Source organism: Hyperolius riggenbachi, chromosome 8 (genome assembly GCF_040937935.1).
Source record: "Hyperolius riggenbachi isolate aHypRig1 chromosome 8, aHypRig1.pri, whole genome shotgun sequence".
Lineage (NCBI taxonomy): Eukaryota > Metazoa > Chordata > Amphibia > Anura > Hyperoliidae > Hyperolius > Hyperolius riggenbachi.
The window spans coordinates 79,962,056-79,979,633 of NC_090653.1; the positions used below are offsets into that span (position 1 = coordinate 79,962,056).

Genomic DNA, 17,578 nt, shown 5'->3' on the forward strand with positions numbered 1-17,578 from the left:
CCATCAAGATTTCAGCCAGTAAATTTTTTTCTAAATTTTAAAGTTCGCCTCCCCATTGAAGTGAATTGCGGTTCGCAAACTTTTTCGCGAACCAAACTCTCCGCGAAGGTTCGCGAACCGAAAATCGGAGGTTCGTGACATCTCTAACTGTAATGTGTGGGCTTAAATCCTGATGCTTACTACTCCTCCCAATCGCTCACTCACTCACCCTTTTAACCTGGACATGCTAGGTTGTGCATGCAAAGTATGTCCAATCCACCCCTTGTACTGCCGTCTGGACATGAGCCTGCACACTGGAAACACATGAGCTAGGGGCTGTACAGTCAAAGGGGGGCAGATCAGACATACTGTACAAGCGCAGCCTAGTATGTTCTGGTTGAATAACAGCAACTTGGCCAAGTCGCGGCCACTAAAGGGTCCTTTTGCAGTGCAAAGGAGGATCACAGGAGTGATCGGGAGGAACGGTAAGCATCGGGACTCATGCCCAAACATCACAGTAGCCACAACAAACCACTCCAGGTATCCTTTCATCCTTTCTACACATGCTAGATGGTTCTCCCCTATGGTGAGTCTAGCAGGTTTAACAGGACTGGTTCTAGACTTTTTGCTGCCAAAGGCTAAATTATGAGGATGCTCCCCCCTACCGATTTGGAATGACTGCACAGCGCCCGAAAATTTTAATGTCCTCAGTCAGCAATGGAGCGTATACAACAACTTGAGCATGACATGCTGCAGCTCAACACAATAACACACTGACTGGCTGCGAGTCTGTGACAGACTGCTCACCCTCAACCAGTCAACCATCCTCCATTCCTCCTCAGTCAGGACAGCAGTGCCACCTCCTCCCCTTCTACTGTGAAATGAAACACTGCTGCTCTCCTGCCTTCCCTCTCCTCACTCACTGTCAGACTCCTCACACAGCACAACAAGCTGCTTTTCCCCAATGATGACCTCTTCACCTCATTCGCTCTCCTTTCGCGTCTCCGGTTACTCTGACTGCGTGTGGTTAGTGTAAACACACAGTACAAAAATGCGGCCCTGTAATCTCTCAGTCCGTGATGCAAATGTTTCACCTTGCTTCATGAGAGAACCGGCTCAGTGTGTACAGAAGCCCCTTGGTCACCCTCAATGCCCTGCTACCCCCTTCAAAGCAATAGAATGCATGTGTACAGAACTTGGCCCTGAACTGTCACCTCGATGGATCAAATCCTGATCCCCGAAGGAAAGTCTGTACACATATAGTAGGCGACAGTCCTCATACATGTGTACAAAGCTACAGGTTTTGCAGTTAGACAATACACAACTTCATGCATATTGCCCCTAGGTAGTTTCAGGACCTGCAAGGAGGAACCCAACAATAATGGTCTGGCGGGCAAAAGAATTAGCAGTCACTCTAGTAACACAGTCCTATTGCAGCCAAGTGAGAAAGAAAAGAGAAAGAAAGAAGGTTCCTTTGTGTGGATTACTAGATATATGTGTAAACCATACATGTAATAAAAGGTGGCTGAAAAAAAAGGGTACGGGAGATTGCCCCTGGTAGAAGATCGCTGAAATTTGCGATATTCAACTACCGGATTCTGATAGTCAAAATATCTGTAATGTTTACTGATATTTAACTAATGATATTTAGATATTTAACTAAGGATAAACCTAACCCTACTCACACAGAATCCACTCTCTACCGATGCCTAATCCTAAGACCCCCTCTGGTGGTGCCTAACCCTATAACCCTAAGCCCCCCCGGTGGTGCCAAACCCTAAGACCCCTCCCCCCCAGATCCTTATTTCAATTAAAGAGGAACTTTAACCGAGGATGGAACTTCATTCCAATCAGTAGCAGATTCCCCCTTTACCATGAGAAATCTTTGCCTTTTCTCGAATAGATTATCAGGGGGGTCTCTATGGTTAATATTGTGGTGAAAGCCCTCCCCACAGCGTGATGTGATGACCATGGTCCTGACAGTTTCCTGTCTGTGAACATCTTTGCATTGTGGGAAATAGCGACTTTTTCCAACTGCCAAGCAAGCAGTATCTCCCTCTGTGCATAGAACCCTCAGTAACAGACATTCCGAACAGATCACATGGTAGAACTAAAGAGGTCACCACCAGTGATACATTTCACAATGTAAAATTCAGAGAGGGAAGATTGTACAATGGGCAAACACTGAGAACAAAAAAATCTATATATGAATACTATAAACAATAAGCAGTTTTATTCATTATGTTATTTTCACTACAGTTCTTCTGTAAGCTAAATTTCCATATACATGCCCCAGCATCAATAGGGACAAAGTGCTATGAGCTGAAACCATCAGTATGAAAAGGGAAATATTCCATCATTTGAGCTCCTGAAACACATATCTAATGGTCCATTCAGGGTTGACTACTGTCTCATTTGCACACATCACCTCAAAACTATCCGAATGGCTGCTAAATAGGCGCGCTACCTGGTCTCCATTCTTTACAGCTAGCATTCCTCTCCTTGGTCCTAGCTGTACAAAGGGACAACACGCTGTAAAGTGTGTGACAAGTTAAAGTTTTTTTATGGGGCTCTGCATCCTCACTTCCTCAGAATTACCATATGGTTATATGTGGGGTAAATTAAAATTGTTATCTCCTGAGTTCCAGAGTGGCTTTCTAGGTCTCAGCACAATCCAGTTTAGACTACAGCTGAATACGCTTAAGAGATCAGACTCCTGAAGGCTTTAATATCTTGGACAATACATACTCTTTCCTTCTTTATCACCCTTATGGCTACTGCCAGCATCTCGAATTATGGTGACAAAGTACCTCCAGTGGTCCAAAGCATAAGCCTGCCACAGTCACATGTCTTTGTGCAGCTAACCACTTCTATGTGTGTTGTCTCTTTTGCTTACTACATCTTTCTCATTGGATAAAGTGCAGCAAAAACTCAAGCAACTACACCACCATCTTTTTTTAGCTTTATACTGTGCTTGTCTAATCTCATCCTTGCCTGTGGTTTGTTTTAGGGACACAATTGACTGTTTTAATTTGGTCCCCAGTCCCTGATCAAGAATGTATAAAGGAATCAGCCAATCAACTACACAAAGAACAAGCTCTACAAGTTGAAAGCCTACAAGGATCTAAGAAATCATTTGCACTGGCCTTGTAACTGATCATTTGCACCACTGACAGGGATTATAAAAGACCCACGTACATTTACTTGTGCTCTGTTCTAACAGCTTAGCATAGCTAGTGCAAGGCTTGCTTTACCCAAAACTTGAGTGGCAGAAAAATGTCTTACCTGGTTGTTTAAGCACGCCTCAGCCTGTTTGACATCTCTCAAGAAGAGGTGGAAGATGTGAGACTGCACAAGAACCTCTCTTCTGTTATCCCACATCTGAAGAAGTTTATTCCAACCAACCTCCAGTTTCTGCAACCACTGCTGGAGAGAAAGATAGGGGAGGTCAGCCTCCTCTAGGTTCAGAAGGTCACTGACAGCCTGGATCTTGTTGTAGTCCTCCTCATATCTATTGATCTCCTCTTTCAAGGCACCATGAAGCCCTAATAATCTCTCAGCTTCAATGAGGTTGGATGGCAACTCCTCTGCTGCCACTGCAGTTTGCGTCTTGACCAACCACGTAAGAAAGTTGTCCAAGTCTTGAATAAATTGCTGCAACTTGTTGGCGACTGTGAGAGAGTCTTCACACCCCTGGAGAGTCCTTTTCAAAGCTTCCCATTCCCCATTAATTTCTTCAAAGTGCACCAACACATCCATGGCCTGAGGTGGGTGGCACGTAGCAAGAACCTCTGCATCCTGCTGCAGCTGGACCAACTTAGGTTCAAGAGCCAGCAAAGCTGCCTCCATGTTTGTCAGCTTCCTCTGCAAGGCCAACACCCCACCCAACTCTCCACTGCTGCCCTGAGTGGCCTCCATGGCTTTCCGTTTTTCACGGATCTGGGACTTCACTTCAGTGCATTCGAAGAAGTAGTTCTGTAGCCGAAGAATAGAGGTGACCTGCTCTTTCCTCTGCTCCACCAACTCCACAATCCGGTTCCACCTGTCCAGGGAAAACAACAGTTTTGACTGTAAACATATAAAGATGAATTAAACAGCTGCATAAAATACAGACAATACAGAGGACCATTTTAGGTATGTAGAACATAGTGATGACTAACAAAAGACAAACAAAAGAGAGTGGGGGAAAAAACTTGTCTCATTATCTCTTTCACCTTATTTATATAAAGCATTTCAAAGCACATATCAATCAAATAAATAAGGTGGGGAAAGTATTATCAAAGTCAAGTTAACCAGGAACAACTTATTTCAAGTAATTTTTTTGCTCTGAAAGTGAAGTAACGTGAGATTTCACAATGTTTGTAAATTTACCTATATATCTAGATAGATAGATAGATAGATAGATAGATAGATAGATAGATAGATAGATAGATAGAAATAATTTGCATTAATAGCCATTGGTTAAGGAACAACTTTCGACAATAAAAATGTAAAATTTAAAATACACGTGCACACATACATGTAATGTACATTTGTCCCAGAGAAAATTACAGTATAAATTATTTTTTTTCTTGCTGGCAAATACTGTCAGTAAAAATCTTACAGTTCTCGCAGGTTTTGGACTAGTCCATCACCTTATTGGGGGCTACCAGGGTTTTCTTTTTTTTTTTTTAATAAGCACTTACTGAACGTTAGTTCCTAAGTTTAACTGTTAACATATATTATAAATAATATATATCGGTTTCTTTAATACAATATACATAATGTAATATAATATATGAATAAAATACTGAGAACCTCATAAGGAGATGGACTAGTCCAAAACCTGTTAGATTTGTCGAATTTTTACTAGATACTATAAGTGACACAGGCAGGTAAAACAGTTTATAGTTCAGTTTTATACATAATCTTCTCACTAATATTATAAATGTGAAAGTTTGGATGTTTGTTACTCAATCACGCAACAATGGCTGAACGGATTTTAATTAAATTTGGCACATATAGTACATTACCTGGAATAACATACAGGATACCTTTTATTACCATAACCAAAAAGTGGGCGGGGACAAATACAAATTTCACTGGGAAAATGAAAACATTCTTACACGGTTTATGGTAAGGTTCTCAAACTTTGCACAGTTGGTCACTGAGTGACTGGGATTAATATTCAGAAAAGTGGGTGGAGCCTACAAAAGCCAATCAAAATGCACCTATTGATTTTCAAGGGGAATAATTAATTGCTGCCTTTCTTGCACTGTTAATGGCACAAGCCTGGTATATTTGGTCATTGGGTGACTGGGGTTCAAATTCAGGAAAGGGGGTGGAGTCACAACCAATCAGATGTTTCATTTCAATGCAATTTATCAATGCCAAAAACCGCAAAGCTCACAAACTAGGTAATTGAGTAATTATGTGTTAGGGTTAGAAAAAGTGGGCGGAGCCAACATCAGCCAAAAACATATCCGGGCAACGCCGGGCCATCAGCTAGTATTTATATTTATTTTTATTATTTTTGCATTGATAGTAAACTACAGAATCTATGGTCCTGGAGGTTATTCTTCCCCATAATACAGGCATGTCTAAATTCCGGCCTGGGGGTCAAATGCGTTCCCCAAAGCTCTCTACAGTTCTTAATTCCATGCAGGCCATAGCTGCAGTGCAGCATGCAGGGGACACCTTGTGTCACTGCTCTGCCTCCCCATTTGCTCACTTGTAGGTTATTAGCCACCACTGTAGCAGCAACAGCCATTGATTAGGAGCCGCCATTGTGCCAGCAGCAGTAACAGCCAATGAGTTGCAGCTGCCACTGTGCTAACTGCACATGGTATATGGGTTATTTCCTGTGGAAATGTGTTATTTGGCAAAATGTCACAGGCATATAGTGTACCAAACCGCAACCAGCAAAAGTTGTGTTTAACGTCGCTAGTTCGGCCCCCGAACACTCAAGAATGGCGATATGGTCCTTGGCCTAGTTTGGACACCCCTGCTATAATAGCAATTAGCACAAAAGCATTGTGACAAATATCTTTATATTTGTCCATTTGAGACAGTATGAGACTCAAAAGCATGTTAGATACATCCTTTAGTCCATCATTAAAGTCAATAGTAACCATTTTCCAGTTATGCAATACTGCTTACCTGCTGTTTAAGTGGTCCTGGCAAGCTCGTACCTCCGATGAGCTGGGATGTCCCCCCTCCAACAGCTGTTGCACAATCTGATTGACATCCAGTACACGGCCCATCAGACTGTTCATTTCCTGGTCCAGACTCTCGAACCTAAAATCCATGAGGTAAATTCTTGGTTAAAATAATTGGGGACAATCTCCATTCCACTATGCATTCCTTGCACAGCAAAGTATCTGGCTTTCAGCATGTGGCTGAAACAACAGGACAAGCTAGGAGCAGACTATATGTGTGTGAGATCTATTCTAAATGTCCACTCCTTGCTGAGAGTGAAGACCTGTTCTCACACGTGACAGAAACCTGATAGAAACTCCTACAGTATGTTACCTGTATATGACATAGGGCAATTTTTATTAGCTTGATTAAGTGAACCATCATTTCTCATTTTCATTTAACTGGCTGGATAGTGTAATGGTTAAGGGCAATGCCTTTGACATGGGAGACCAGGGTTCAAATCCTAGCTAGGGTCAGTACCTATTCAATAAGTAGTGCAAGGCAAGACTCCCTAACACTGCAGGGTGGCCTCTTGAGTGTGTCCTAGTGGCTGCAGCTCATGAGTGCTTTGAGTGCGACAGGAGAAAACTGCTACACAAATGTTAGGATTATTACAGGATTATTGCTTACAGCCAAATGTGAATTTAAATTCAAACAACCAAAGCCTCTAGCTGCAGGTAAACCTGTTGCAATCTGAATGATCGGGAGCTATTTTCTCTTCCTAAGACAAAGGAGAAGGTTCTTCATGTAAAGACCAATGGAATCTTCCTCCGCCTACCCTGACCTGATTGGATGTGGGGCACTGTATTGCAGGTGGATGGCACAAGGCCCTAAAGTAAAATATGGCAAGGGGCTGTTGCAAACAGGGTGACAAACATCTGGGCCTAAACGGTGTGAACATCGGCTATAATGTGATTGATAAGCAAAGACTTGGAATAAAGTATTTCTGCTTTATAAAAAATTATTCTTGACAGCTAGTACTACTATTGCTAAGGGAAATGAGTGGCATGAAGGAAAGGTTAAAGTTATATTTTCTTGGAATTAAGCTTAAATTATTTGTACGACATACTCAGAACTCACAGTAAGAGCAAATCAATTGTGCATTGTATATTTTACCCTCTCTACAGGATAGATAAAAAGTGGACACTGAAACCTGGCCTCAATGAAAGCAGGTTACAATGAGCATAATATTGTCACTGAGGAAATTCTCACCTGTGCTGAACCACCTCCACATCCTCCAGCCTCTGAGGGATATCCATCTTCATCAGCCACTGCTCCTTCTCATCTATCCACACCTCACAGGAGTTAACCTCTCCAAACATTTTATAAACATCTAAAGCATCCTGAAGCCACTGACTTCTCAGGGCAGCGACTTCCACCACTTCCCCATAGAGCTGTTCCACCTCCACTATGCTGATCTGAACATCCACCTGGTCCCGGTACTCAGAACCCAGTTCGGACAACAGTTTTCTCAACCCAAGCACAGTTGCTCTGTGTTTTTCTATCTCTTCACTGGCAGCACGATGCTTCTTGACCAAAGACTGCGTAGAATACTCATCATGGCCAAAGTCATCACTGGATACCAGACGATAGGTATCCTGCAGCCAACCTGCAAGCTCCATGGTATCTGCATTGAACTGGTGGAAGTTTGAGGCCTCCTGGAGCTTCATCTGATGGGCACTGGCTGCCTTCTCAAGGTTCTCCCACTTCTGCTTTACCTCTTGCATTCGCTGACGGAGTCCAGACATTCCTCTCCTCCTCTTCGTTAGAACCTTGGAAACAGAATACATTTGATCTAATTTGCTCAGTAAGAAGAAAAATGGTCTTTGCTGCCCAATGCCTACTATCAGATTGTAGCAGACCGCTACAACACGCTTTCTCCTTTTTTACTGGTGCCTGGCAAAAAAAAAACTCTCTACAGGGCAATACATACATTGTCAGCAAGGAAGCCCGCAGAACACCAAGGTGTAAAATCTAGGAAATAAGGCACATCCAATAGACAGGCAGCAACTGACACATTTCAGACAAACAGGTCACATAGCTCACCTCAAACAAATGAGAAGTGACATATATAGAAAAGACTCCGCCCATTTTGGGCTGGACCATACACCTGACAGATAACAAAATAGGCCAACCAAGATCTATAAAAGATATTGAACTGGAGTCAATACTAGACATACTGTATAAAATAAATGTAGTGTCACATTCTTACAAAAAATCAAGACCCCACATTTAAGCCATCTGGTACCCTAGTACCCAAATTAAAGATCCATTTATTTTACATAACAAACATTTGTTGTAGCTACAGTATTATGCAGTTGCTTATCTTTTAGAAAAGCAAGGAAGTTTTGCGTACAAGTCCGCTCGGTGCGTGTGGGATTTTTATCACAAATTTTTATTATGTTTACTAAATGGATCTTTAATTTGGGTACTAGGGTACCTGATGGCTTAATCTTTTGTATTAATGTGACATTGTATTTATTTTATATGTCTAGTATGAACTCCAGTCCATGTTTTTTATAGGTCTTTTGGTGTTGGCCTATTTTGTTTCCTGTCATGTGTATGGCCCAGCCCAAAATGGGCAGAGACTTTTGTATGTGTCACTCCCCGTTTGTTCGAGGCAAGCTATGACTAAAGACCTGTGTGTCTGAAACGCGTCAGCTGCCTCGTCTGTTGGATGTTCCAAATAAAGTTCCTGGATTTTACCTCCCCTTGGTCTGCTGCAGGCCTCCCTGCTGACACTTAACCGTTAGACTGCCATAGACATCTATAGGAGTTTCTGTGTATCCGCACCCATACACCATAGACGTCTAAAGGCGTTTTAGTATAAAACTACTTCTGCCTGCCGTGGACACCTTTAGGCCTCTTGGTTTTCCCATATGCCTTGGCCACATACATCTAAAATGTATTAAAACTAATGTATATGAAAAGAAAAAAAAGATACTTACCTAAGGAGAGGGAAGGCTCTGGGTCCTATAGAGCCTTCTCATTCCTCTCACAATCCCCTCATTCGAGCATCATCACAGCCGTTCCAATCTGCTGCAGGAGGCTTCAGAAGTCTTCGGGAGCCCAGGGGTGACAGTGCTGGAAAAGGGGACAGCGAAAGGACTGGGAAGGCTCTATAGCGGGGATCCCCAACCTGTGGTCCGCGGCACGTTCCCAGTTGGGCCGCAGGACTGTCCTCTGACACCCCCCCCAACCCCCCTCGCCGCTGTTATTACCTTAGCAGCGGCCGCTTCCTAATATGCGTGTACTTTACTTATTCCAGCAGCGTATCTCCTGGCTGCTGTGTGTGATGCGGCAGGAAGCAGGGCTCGGTTCCCAAAGCAACGGCGATACACATCGCCGCTACAGGAAGCCGCTGCCCTGCCTCCTGCCGCACCACAGACAGCAGCCGGGAGATACGCTGCTGGAATAAGTACACTCGCCAGAGAGGGGAGAGCGGCCGCTGTTAAGGTAATAACAGCGGCGGGGACGGGCGGGGGGCACCACCTACCCATACTGGGCACTATACTAGCTATACTGGGGCACTATACTGGCTATACTGGGGCACTATACTGGGCACTATACTAGCCATACTGGGGCAACTAAACTCCCTATACTGGGGCAAGTATGCTAGCTATGCCACTGCACCCTAGCCCCCCCCCCCCCCCCCCGTAACCCGCTCCACTGTCCACTAGGACGTGCACCCAACGTCCACACACACACACGTTCCCCCCCCCCCCTCCCAGCGGTCCCCGAAAAAAAAAATTGGTCAGAAAGTGGTCCCCGGGCCGGAAAAGGTTGGGGACCCCTGCTCTATAGGACCCAGAGCCTTCCCCCTCCATAGGCAAGTACATGATTTTGTTTTGTTCTTTTTACATTCACTTGAAGTATAAAGTTTTGGCTCTGTGCCAACTCTACTTGGCTTGAAATATGCCAGTTGATGCAGAATTACCATATGCAAATTTTACTGCAAATCTATGCAGCATGAAACTGAACCAACCACATGCTTTCACTGCAAGATTGGATTAATACATTTACATTTTAGATTTTCATAATTAGCAGAATTTTCAATCATCTAAAATGGATTTGCACTTCAATGAAAATCCCTACTGACTAATGTGAACTTTGGGAAGAAATTTCATAAACATAATTACCATAGCTTTCACTGGTGTGTAGCTTTTACAAAAATAAGATGTTATATTACTGACACCATAGGCAACCCAAATGTTAGAAACCCTCTCACATGTATATATTGGATAGTATCTTGCAACCTATGACTACAGCGTTACTGTACTGATAAGCTACTAGTAAGTACCTACCTGCTCCCCCTTTTGAAGAGTCTGTTGCAGCATGGAAAACCTCCCTCCAAGTTCCCCCACCAAGATCTTGTGTTTGCTCAGGAGACGCAGAACACTGCTCAGATCCTTTCCATAGCTTTGTGGAGCTGACAGAATCTGCTCCTTTTCTCTAATCCAACCCTCAGCCTCCTCCACCTCCTGCAGAAAGCACCACAGGTGCTTGGATTCCTCCAACTCCCCTCGGCGCTTCTCCGCAAGTTGCCGAAGCCCCTCCAAACAGCTCTTGACATGCTGAACGCGGTTGCATATAATCTGAGGGTCGCAGGGCTGGTAATCTGTGTAATCAATAAAACAAATGTAATGACCTCTCAATAAAGAGTGATATAACACAGTTCATAATGAATCTTCTAAAATACTGTTTAATAGTGAAAGAATATTACATGCATTACAGTAATGTCACAGTCCAAACTTAAAGTGTAACTGCGGCAGTTTTTTTTGTAATACAAATGGGACACAGAGGCATGTTCTTTGCTTAAAGTGAACGGGAACCGCATTTAAAAAAAATGAAACAGATACTTACTCAAGGAGAGGGAAGGCTCTGGGTTGTATAGAGCCTTCCTGCTCCTCTCCTGGTCCCCTCGTTCCGGTGCCGGCTCGCCCGGTAGCAGTATTTGACTAAATTAGTCAAATACTGCTTTACCCGGCAGTAGGAGGCATCAGAAGTCTTCAGGGAGCCCGAGTGCTCCTGAAGAAGGGCGGCCCTGTACTGCGCCTGCGCAAGCACGCTCTCTTGCACACTCACTCCTGTGCAGTATGGAGCCAGACGTCTTCAGGAGGACACGGCTCCCGAAGACTTCTAAATACCCTTTCGGCGGGAGATTGAAATGGGGGGGAGCCAGCACAGGATAGAGAGCACCGAGAGAGGAGACGGAAGGCTCTATACGACCCAGAGCCTTCCCTCTCCTTAGGTAAGTATTTGCTTCATTTTTTTTTTTTTAAATGCGGTTCCCATTCACTTTAATGACATGACTGTCATCTGTTCGCCGATCTCTGCCCCACTCTTCTCTCCCCGTGGGCCCCTGAAAATGCAGACAAAAGGATTGTCGCTAGATAACTAGGGTAAGGGGCGTCCTTAGCAAGAGAGGCACTTCTGCAAAACGCCCATTTAGCTCCTCCTGCAGCCTCTTCCCTGCCTCTGTGCATCTCTCTCCCGCCTCTATCCCTCCCTCTGAGCCTCTCCTTGCCTCTATCCCACCCCTCTGCAGCTCTCTCCCACCTCTCTGCTCTGTGAGGAGAAGCAGAGGCAAGCTGCAGCCTTATGACCCAGGGTCACTAAAAACAAAACTGACTGATTGCTGGCCACAGGAGGGGCGGGGAGCCGCAGTAAGAGGCTCTAACTGACCCGGCTAGCCCCCCAGATTAGGTAGTTTTTTACATTTATTCTTGAGCTTGGGATTGCTGATCAAAGATGGGCAAACCTTCACCTGAGACCACGGTTTAGAGATCTGCCTGCCCATAATGATAATCACTATGTGTTTTTACTCTTGGAGTTTCATTCTACAATAGAGTCTTGTTATAGTAAACTCTGATACTGTAAACCTCTGGCTATATTAAATTCAGTCCCCAGGTTCCAACAATGCACCTGTATGAATATACAACGAACAACAAACCCTAAGGCTACGTTTCCACTGTAGCGCGACATTTTCGCCTGCAATAAATCGTGTAAGATTTTTCTGCTTTGTGAACATTCACATGTAAATCTTTACACGTTTTTATGCAAATTCTCGTACGCAAAAATTCACATTCGTTAAATAAACATAATCTGTCTAGTAACAGCTTAGTCATGACTGTTGACAACTTCCTGTAACCATGGATCTAATGCGAATTTGCGTTGCCTATGCAAAGCATTGTACGCGAATCGTACGTAATGTCTGAAAAAATGATGGAGGACCTCAGATTTCTTCACGCGTATGAACGCATACGAAAATTCACATTGAATGGAAGCAGCCCCATTCATTAACATTAGTTGCCAAATCAATGCGAATTTTCTGAGAGAAAAATCTGACACAAAACATGTTAAGAAGTAGCCTGAACTGGTTAGTAATTGATCACTTCCCGATCAGACAGACATTTGACCAGGTAGCAGTGATCACCCTCCCCCATTCAATCAAATAGATTAATTGAAAATTGATCAAACTGCTACTTCCGCTGTTGTTGGTCTGTTTAATGCAGTGCAATGCAGACGCTGATCCCCTTGAAAAAAAAATATTTCCACTATTTATGTTCAAATCCGTTCTTCTTCAGTGTTTATTTAAAAAATGCACATCGTAGGTAGCAATTGCATTTAGAAATGAACCAGCTTCCCAGCAGGAGAAAGCCCTCTTACAGCCTAAAATGCTCCAAGCTCAATCCTCTTCACAAGGGAATCATGTAAATACAATCAATTTAGATCTCAGGTAAAACTAGGGTGGACCTCTGAGCTGCTGTATTCAAAATGTATACAAGCCATAATTAGGGTCAGAGAGTATAACCCATACATGTCAAACTCCACCCGCAGGCCAAACATGACCCTCAGAGCCATTACATTTGGCCCTCAAGAGTGTTTTCCCCACTCTGCATTATATTTGGCCCACTCTAGACCACCAAGGAAACAATATTGGAGCTGAAGCCCCAGAACACCAGGAAAGCCATATGGGGGAGGTAGGGGAAAAGCACAAAACACTAGGGAACTGTATAGTGGAGGGTGGGGCCTCTAGACACCAGGGATCTGTATACGGGAGGGAGGACCACTAGAAACCAGGGAGCTTTATAAGGGATGAATTATAAGGGATGAAGGTGACCAGTAGACATTGAGGTTGGCCTGCGACAAGGTCCCAGTAAACAATTACGGCCCACTTAATACCCATGGTATAACCTATATTTCTATATAGCAGTTTTAAGACGATATGTTTATTATCCAATCAAAACAATGGCATGTAATAACAGGCTATAGGATTTCATCCTGGCTTCGATGAAACTATACTCAGACGTTTCTGTAAATGGAGTAAGGCTATTTGCATGTAACTGAAGCTGCAGAAAACACAGCTGTGAAAGTCTCCTTTGCAGAGTAAGCACACACAATGGGGCAAATAAAAGTGGAGGGTAATGCACAAAGCGAGACTAAACCAAAGCTAGATAAGCATGAAATTGGCAAAAAGATCTTCACTTTATTATATCAAAAATCTGATAAAATTGATAACTGGATGTCAGACAAAATATCAAATCCCACCCACCAATAAAACCCACAAGACCAAGGAGCGAGGACCCAAAAGTTCAATGGTGATACTAGTTGAATGGCTATAACTGTGAGATCAAAACAGAATGTCACTATGTATAGCACGGAAGAGATACTTGAAGCAGTCCGATGCAGTGGCAGGCGCCCTGTAGCAAAACAATCACTGGATAGGCAATGCAATGCAGGAGTCCCACTCGCAGACTCCCAAGCTGTGTAGGTTAAGCAGGGTGAACTAGGCGTACTGAATCTGGTTAGCAGAGGAGAGGGCGGCAAATGAGAGGCAAGCAGGTATACACAAGCACACAATGGGGCAAATGTTTTACCCTTCTTGCGTCACCTGCAATGATGGATTAGGATAAAATGGGACCCTAGGCAAGGTAGTAGCATTGTCTTATGCTGATGGTCCTTTTGGCAATCTGAGGTTGGTAACGGGACAGAGAAAGTGGGAGTTGGGCCCCCTGAAACCCACTAGGCCCCAGGCACCGGCCTAGGTTGCCTGGTGGATCATCCTGCTCTGGTTACCTGAATATTCTGTGAATTTCAGGGCGGACTGGTTTAAGGCATGGACTCTCTCAGTCTGGGCAGTGATGTCAGCCTCCAGCAGGCTGTGCTTCTGCAGCAGATCTTCTACTTCCAGCAGGTGCTTTCCAAAATCTTTAGAGGACAATGGAACCTAGAAGACACCAATTCACTTCATAAGAATGATGGAAATAAGAACGATGATGTGAAAAGTGATGGAACCAAAACTATTTCACTTTAATCAAGTCAGTCATTGTTAATTGGCTGTTACAGATTTCTGCTCCTTGCACACACCTAATGGTGCTGCCTCTCAAGCAAAACACAGTGGAGACAACTCATTAGGCTGTCCATCAACATATTGCCATATTCATATGAGTGGTGATCAGCTGAAATCATGGCCATTGTTATGAGGGTTTGCCAGTTTCCTTTGGTCACTACTTTTTCCCCATTATTATCAGAAAGAAGGGACACCCCTTGATAGATCGCTACTTTAACCCTTTAGCAGCCAATTTATTTAGAGGCTTGCAAGTCCTCCAGGTCAATTTATTTTTAGTGCATTTTTTTTTATTTCTTCTTTGTTACCATTCCCTGCTTCTATTTGGTACTTCTGTGATGTGTATTTATGGCTACTTGTCACTAGGGGGCAGTGTGAGACAATAACAGAGGACTTCTGCTTTCAGTTTATATTTTCTGCTAGAGAGAGAGAGATCAAAGCATTCCAAGAATTTACAGCACAATGAGTTCTGCAGACTGAGGTCAAAAGCAGCGCACGTCTGGCAAAATGGATTAACTCTATTGAAGCTGCTAATGGGTTTAAAGTGTGGGACATTATTGTTTCCAGGGGGGATGTCTAGAGAAATGTGTTCTTTTTTCAGTTGTTTGTCACTTTTGGCAAGGATTGCCGCTTTAAAAAAAAAAAAAAGTGTCCAATTTCTAGCGAAAAATCGTTTGCATGATCAGATAATTCTGATCGGATTGGTTGTAAATAATCTCCATTGATGGGCACAATCAATTACGAACAATTATAAAAACAGTCCAGATTGGATTTTCGCCAAACCAAAATTTGGATTTTCTTGCTGGATGTGATAGATAGGAAGCAAAGATTGGTTCATTGATGGTGTAGTGGACGATGTATTACGATATTTCACTGCCGATCAGAATTATCTGATCGCTCTAATGATTTTTTGCTAGAAATTGGATAGTTAGTGGCCACCTTTAGACAATTGTTGCATGACAGCCAATCAGGTGTTTTGGTTCTCCTCGTAACCTGCCCTCTCATTGGCAGCACAGACACATGTGATTCAGACACTGTGGCCTCTCCTGGTGGCAGCACTTCTCTGGCATTATTACCTGCATCTCATCCATCCAGTCAATCATGTACACCATCTCCTGGAATATTTTCTGCAGTGCCAGGTTGCGCTCCAGCCTCCTCCTCCGAGAGCTCAGCAGGTCTTTCAGTAGACTCCACTGTCTCAGGATATTGTCTTTCTGAGCTGAAATTCTACAGATGTCATAATATCCCTCTGATTCCATCTCCTGTGCCAGGTCAGCCACCACCTGAATCCGCTCCTCATAGGAGGAAATATCGGCCTCAATAGCCTCGTGTTTCTTCATGGCAGCCTCCACTGCAGACAAGTCATACCCAAAGTTATCCTGAGGAGACAAAAATTAAATAAAATAATTCCTTCTTCTGTCTAGGAACAATCATGTATAAAGGATAAAGAGCAGCAGCAGCCCGTTACCTGGGAGACAAGACGCTGGTTCTCAGTCAGCCACGCCTCCCTCATGGCCGCCTTTTGGTCAAACCTCTGAGACAGCAGCTCCAGCTTCTCCTGGCGGATAAGCTCATTGCGCAAAGCAACTTCCCTTTCATGTTCAGCTTTCTCTAGCCGGGTCCAAGCCTAGAACGCAAAATGTCTTGTGTTGATAAACGACTATTAAAGAGAACCTGAACTGAAAATAAAAAAGTACAAACAACAATACACAGATCATACTTCCCTCCTGTGTAGTCTACTTCTCAATCTCTTTCTCCTCTCCTGCATCCCATGTGATCAATGGAATTCTCCATCCTCCATTTTAAAAATGGCCATTACCCCATAACAGCTTCCTGGTCAGCACACTGTTAAACTATAATATCACCAACTTGAGCCATAGGGAAACATGGACATTACCTTGCACATTCAGTTGTAACTGACAGCTGCTGATATATAACTGACAGCAACTGGTTTATTTCAGTTCTTACAAAATCTTGTCAGAACTGGAAGGGATCGCTGTAAGAAGGAAATGGTGAGCTTCTGAGAGGAACTGATGATGAGGTTAGTATGTTATATTAATTTGCAGCTACGTCATGTGTTTATTTTAAATATTTTTACTCGCATCAGTTTCCCTTTAAGTTAGGACATAGTTGAGAAGGGTTAAAAAATGTATTTGATTGCGGTTTGAATACTTCACTTAGGAGATTTTGCCCTTGCTGCCTGATTTTACTAACCCTGTAACCAGAATAGGAAGTGAAGTCTGGTGCTCACTTTCAATGATGACTGGCCAATCACTGACCAATTTTACCACCTCCATTTAGCATGAGGGTTTACCTACACAATCTGTTCATAGTATTCAATATAAGTTGATCCTCATGCTACAAAGGAGGTGGTAAAATTGGCTAATCAAAACTGAAAGTGTGTATCCGACTTAATAATCATTTTCTTGGTGGAAGCACTAACAGCAGTAAAGGCCCCATAGATACAGACTGCTACCGCCACCCCAAAAAAAAGCAAAAAGCAAAAACCTTGATTTAAGCAAATATCCCATGTTATTCATAACATGCCATAAGTCACATTTTATTCCATTGCTAATTTTCATATTGCGAATAGTTTGGATCCAATAATGCTGTTGATCAAAGAAAATCTTTTTTTATCGAATGATCTGAACAAAAATACGATCGTTCATTAAAAATTGCAGTGTTAGGCCTCAAATCAGGAAGTGAACTCTTTGACCCGGAAAAGAATAAATACAATGTATTTATTCTCAAAAACGCGAACGCAATCGCTGCACAAAGCGATTTTGTGAGCATTTTGCGTTTTTTCTTCTACCTTTCATTATAGCAAAGATGCCCCAAAAATGGCACAGGCACCTCTTTGCCGACCGCAAAGCGGGCACAACATGCTGATATGAACCTTCTCATAAAGATTCATTGCACAAGCGTTTTATGGGCGATTTTGAAAAACGCCTGCACTTGAAAAAGGGGCAAAAACGTAAGTGTGAACAAACCCTTAATGGGTACCTTTAGTGGGCCGATTTTTTTTTTCTTATAGGCCTGCTTCACTCTCGTGGATTTTCCATTGTTAGCAGA

At 43.2% G+C, this 17,578-nt stretch overlaps 1 protein-coding gene across 3 annotated transcripts in view; it reads right to left on the reverse strand.

Moving 5' to 3' along the window:
* The window catches only part of SPTBN4 (spectrin beta, non-erythrocytic 4), a 265,502-nt gene that overhangs the window by 178,037 nt on the left and 69,887 nt on the right, over positions 1-17,578 (reverse strand). For all 3 annotated transcript variants that reach the window (XM_068250768.1, XM_068250770.1, XM_068250769.1), the window contains 7 exons: positions 15,975-16,133; positions 15,583-15,885; positions 14,236-14,386; positions 10,461-10,774; positions 7,369-7,928; positions 6,118-6,255; positions 3,265-4,021 (listed from right to left, as the gene is read on the reverse strand). In XM_068250768.1, coding sequence (XP_068106869.1) covers positions 3,265-4,021; positions 6,118-6,255; positions 7,369-7,928; positions 10,461-10,774; positions 14,236-14,386; positions 15,583-15,885; positions 15,975-16,133 — 2,382 coding nt within the window. The remainder of the gene's footprint in view (positions 1-3,264; positions 4,022-6,117; positions 6,256-7,368; positions 7,929-10,460; positions 10,775-14,235; positions 14,387-15,582; positions 15,886-15,974; positions 16,134-17,578) is intronic.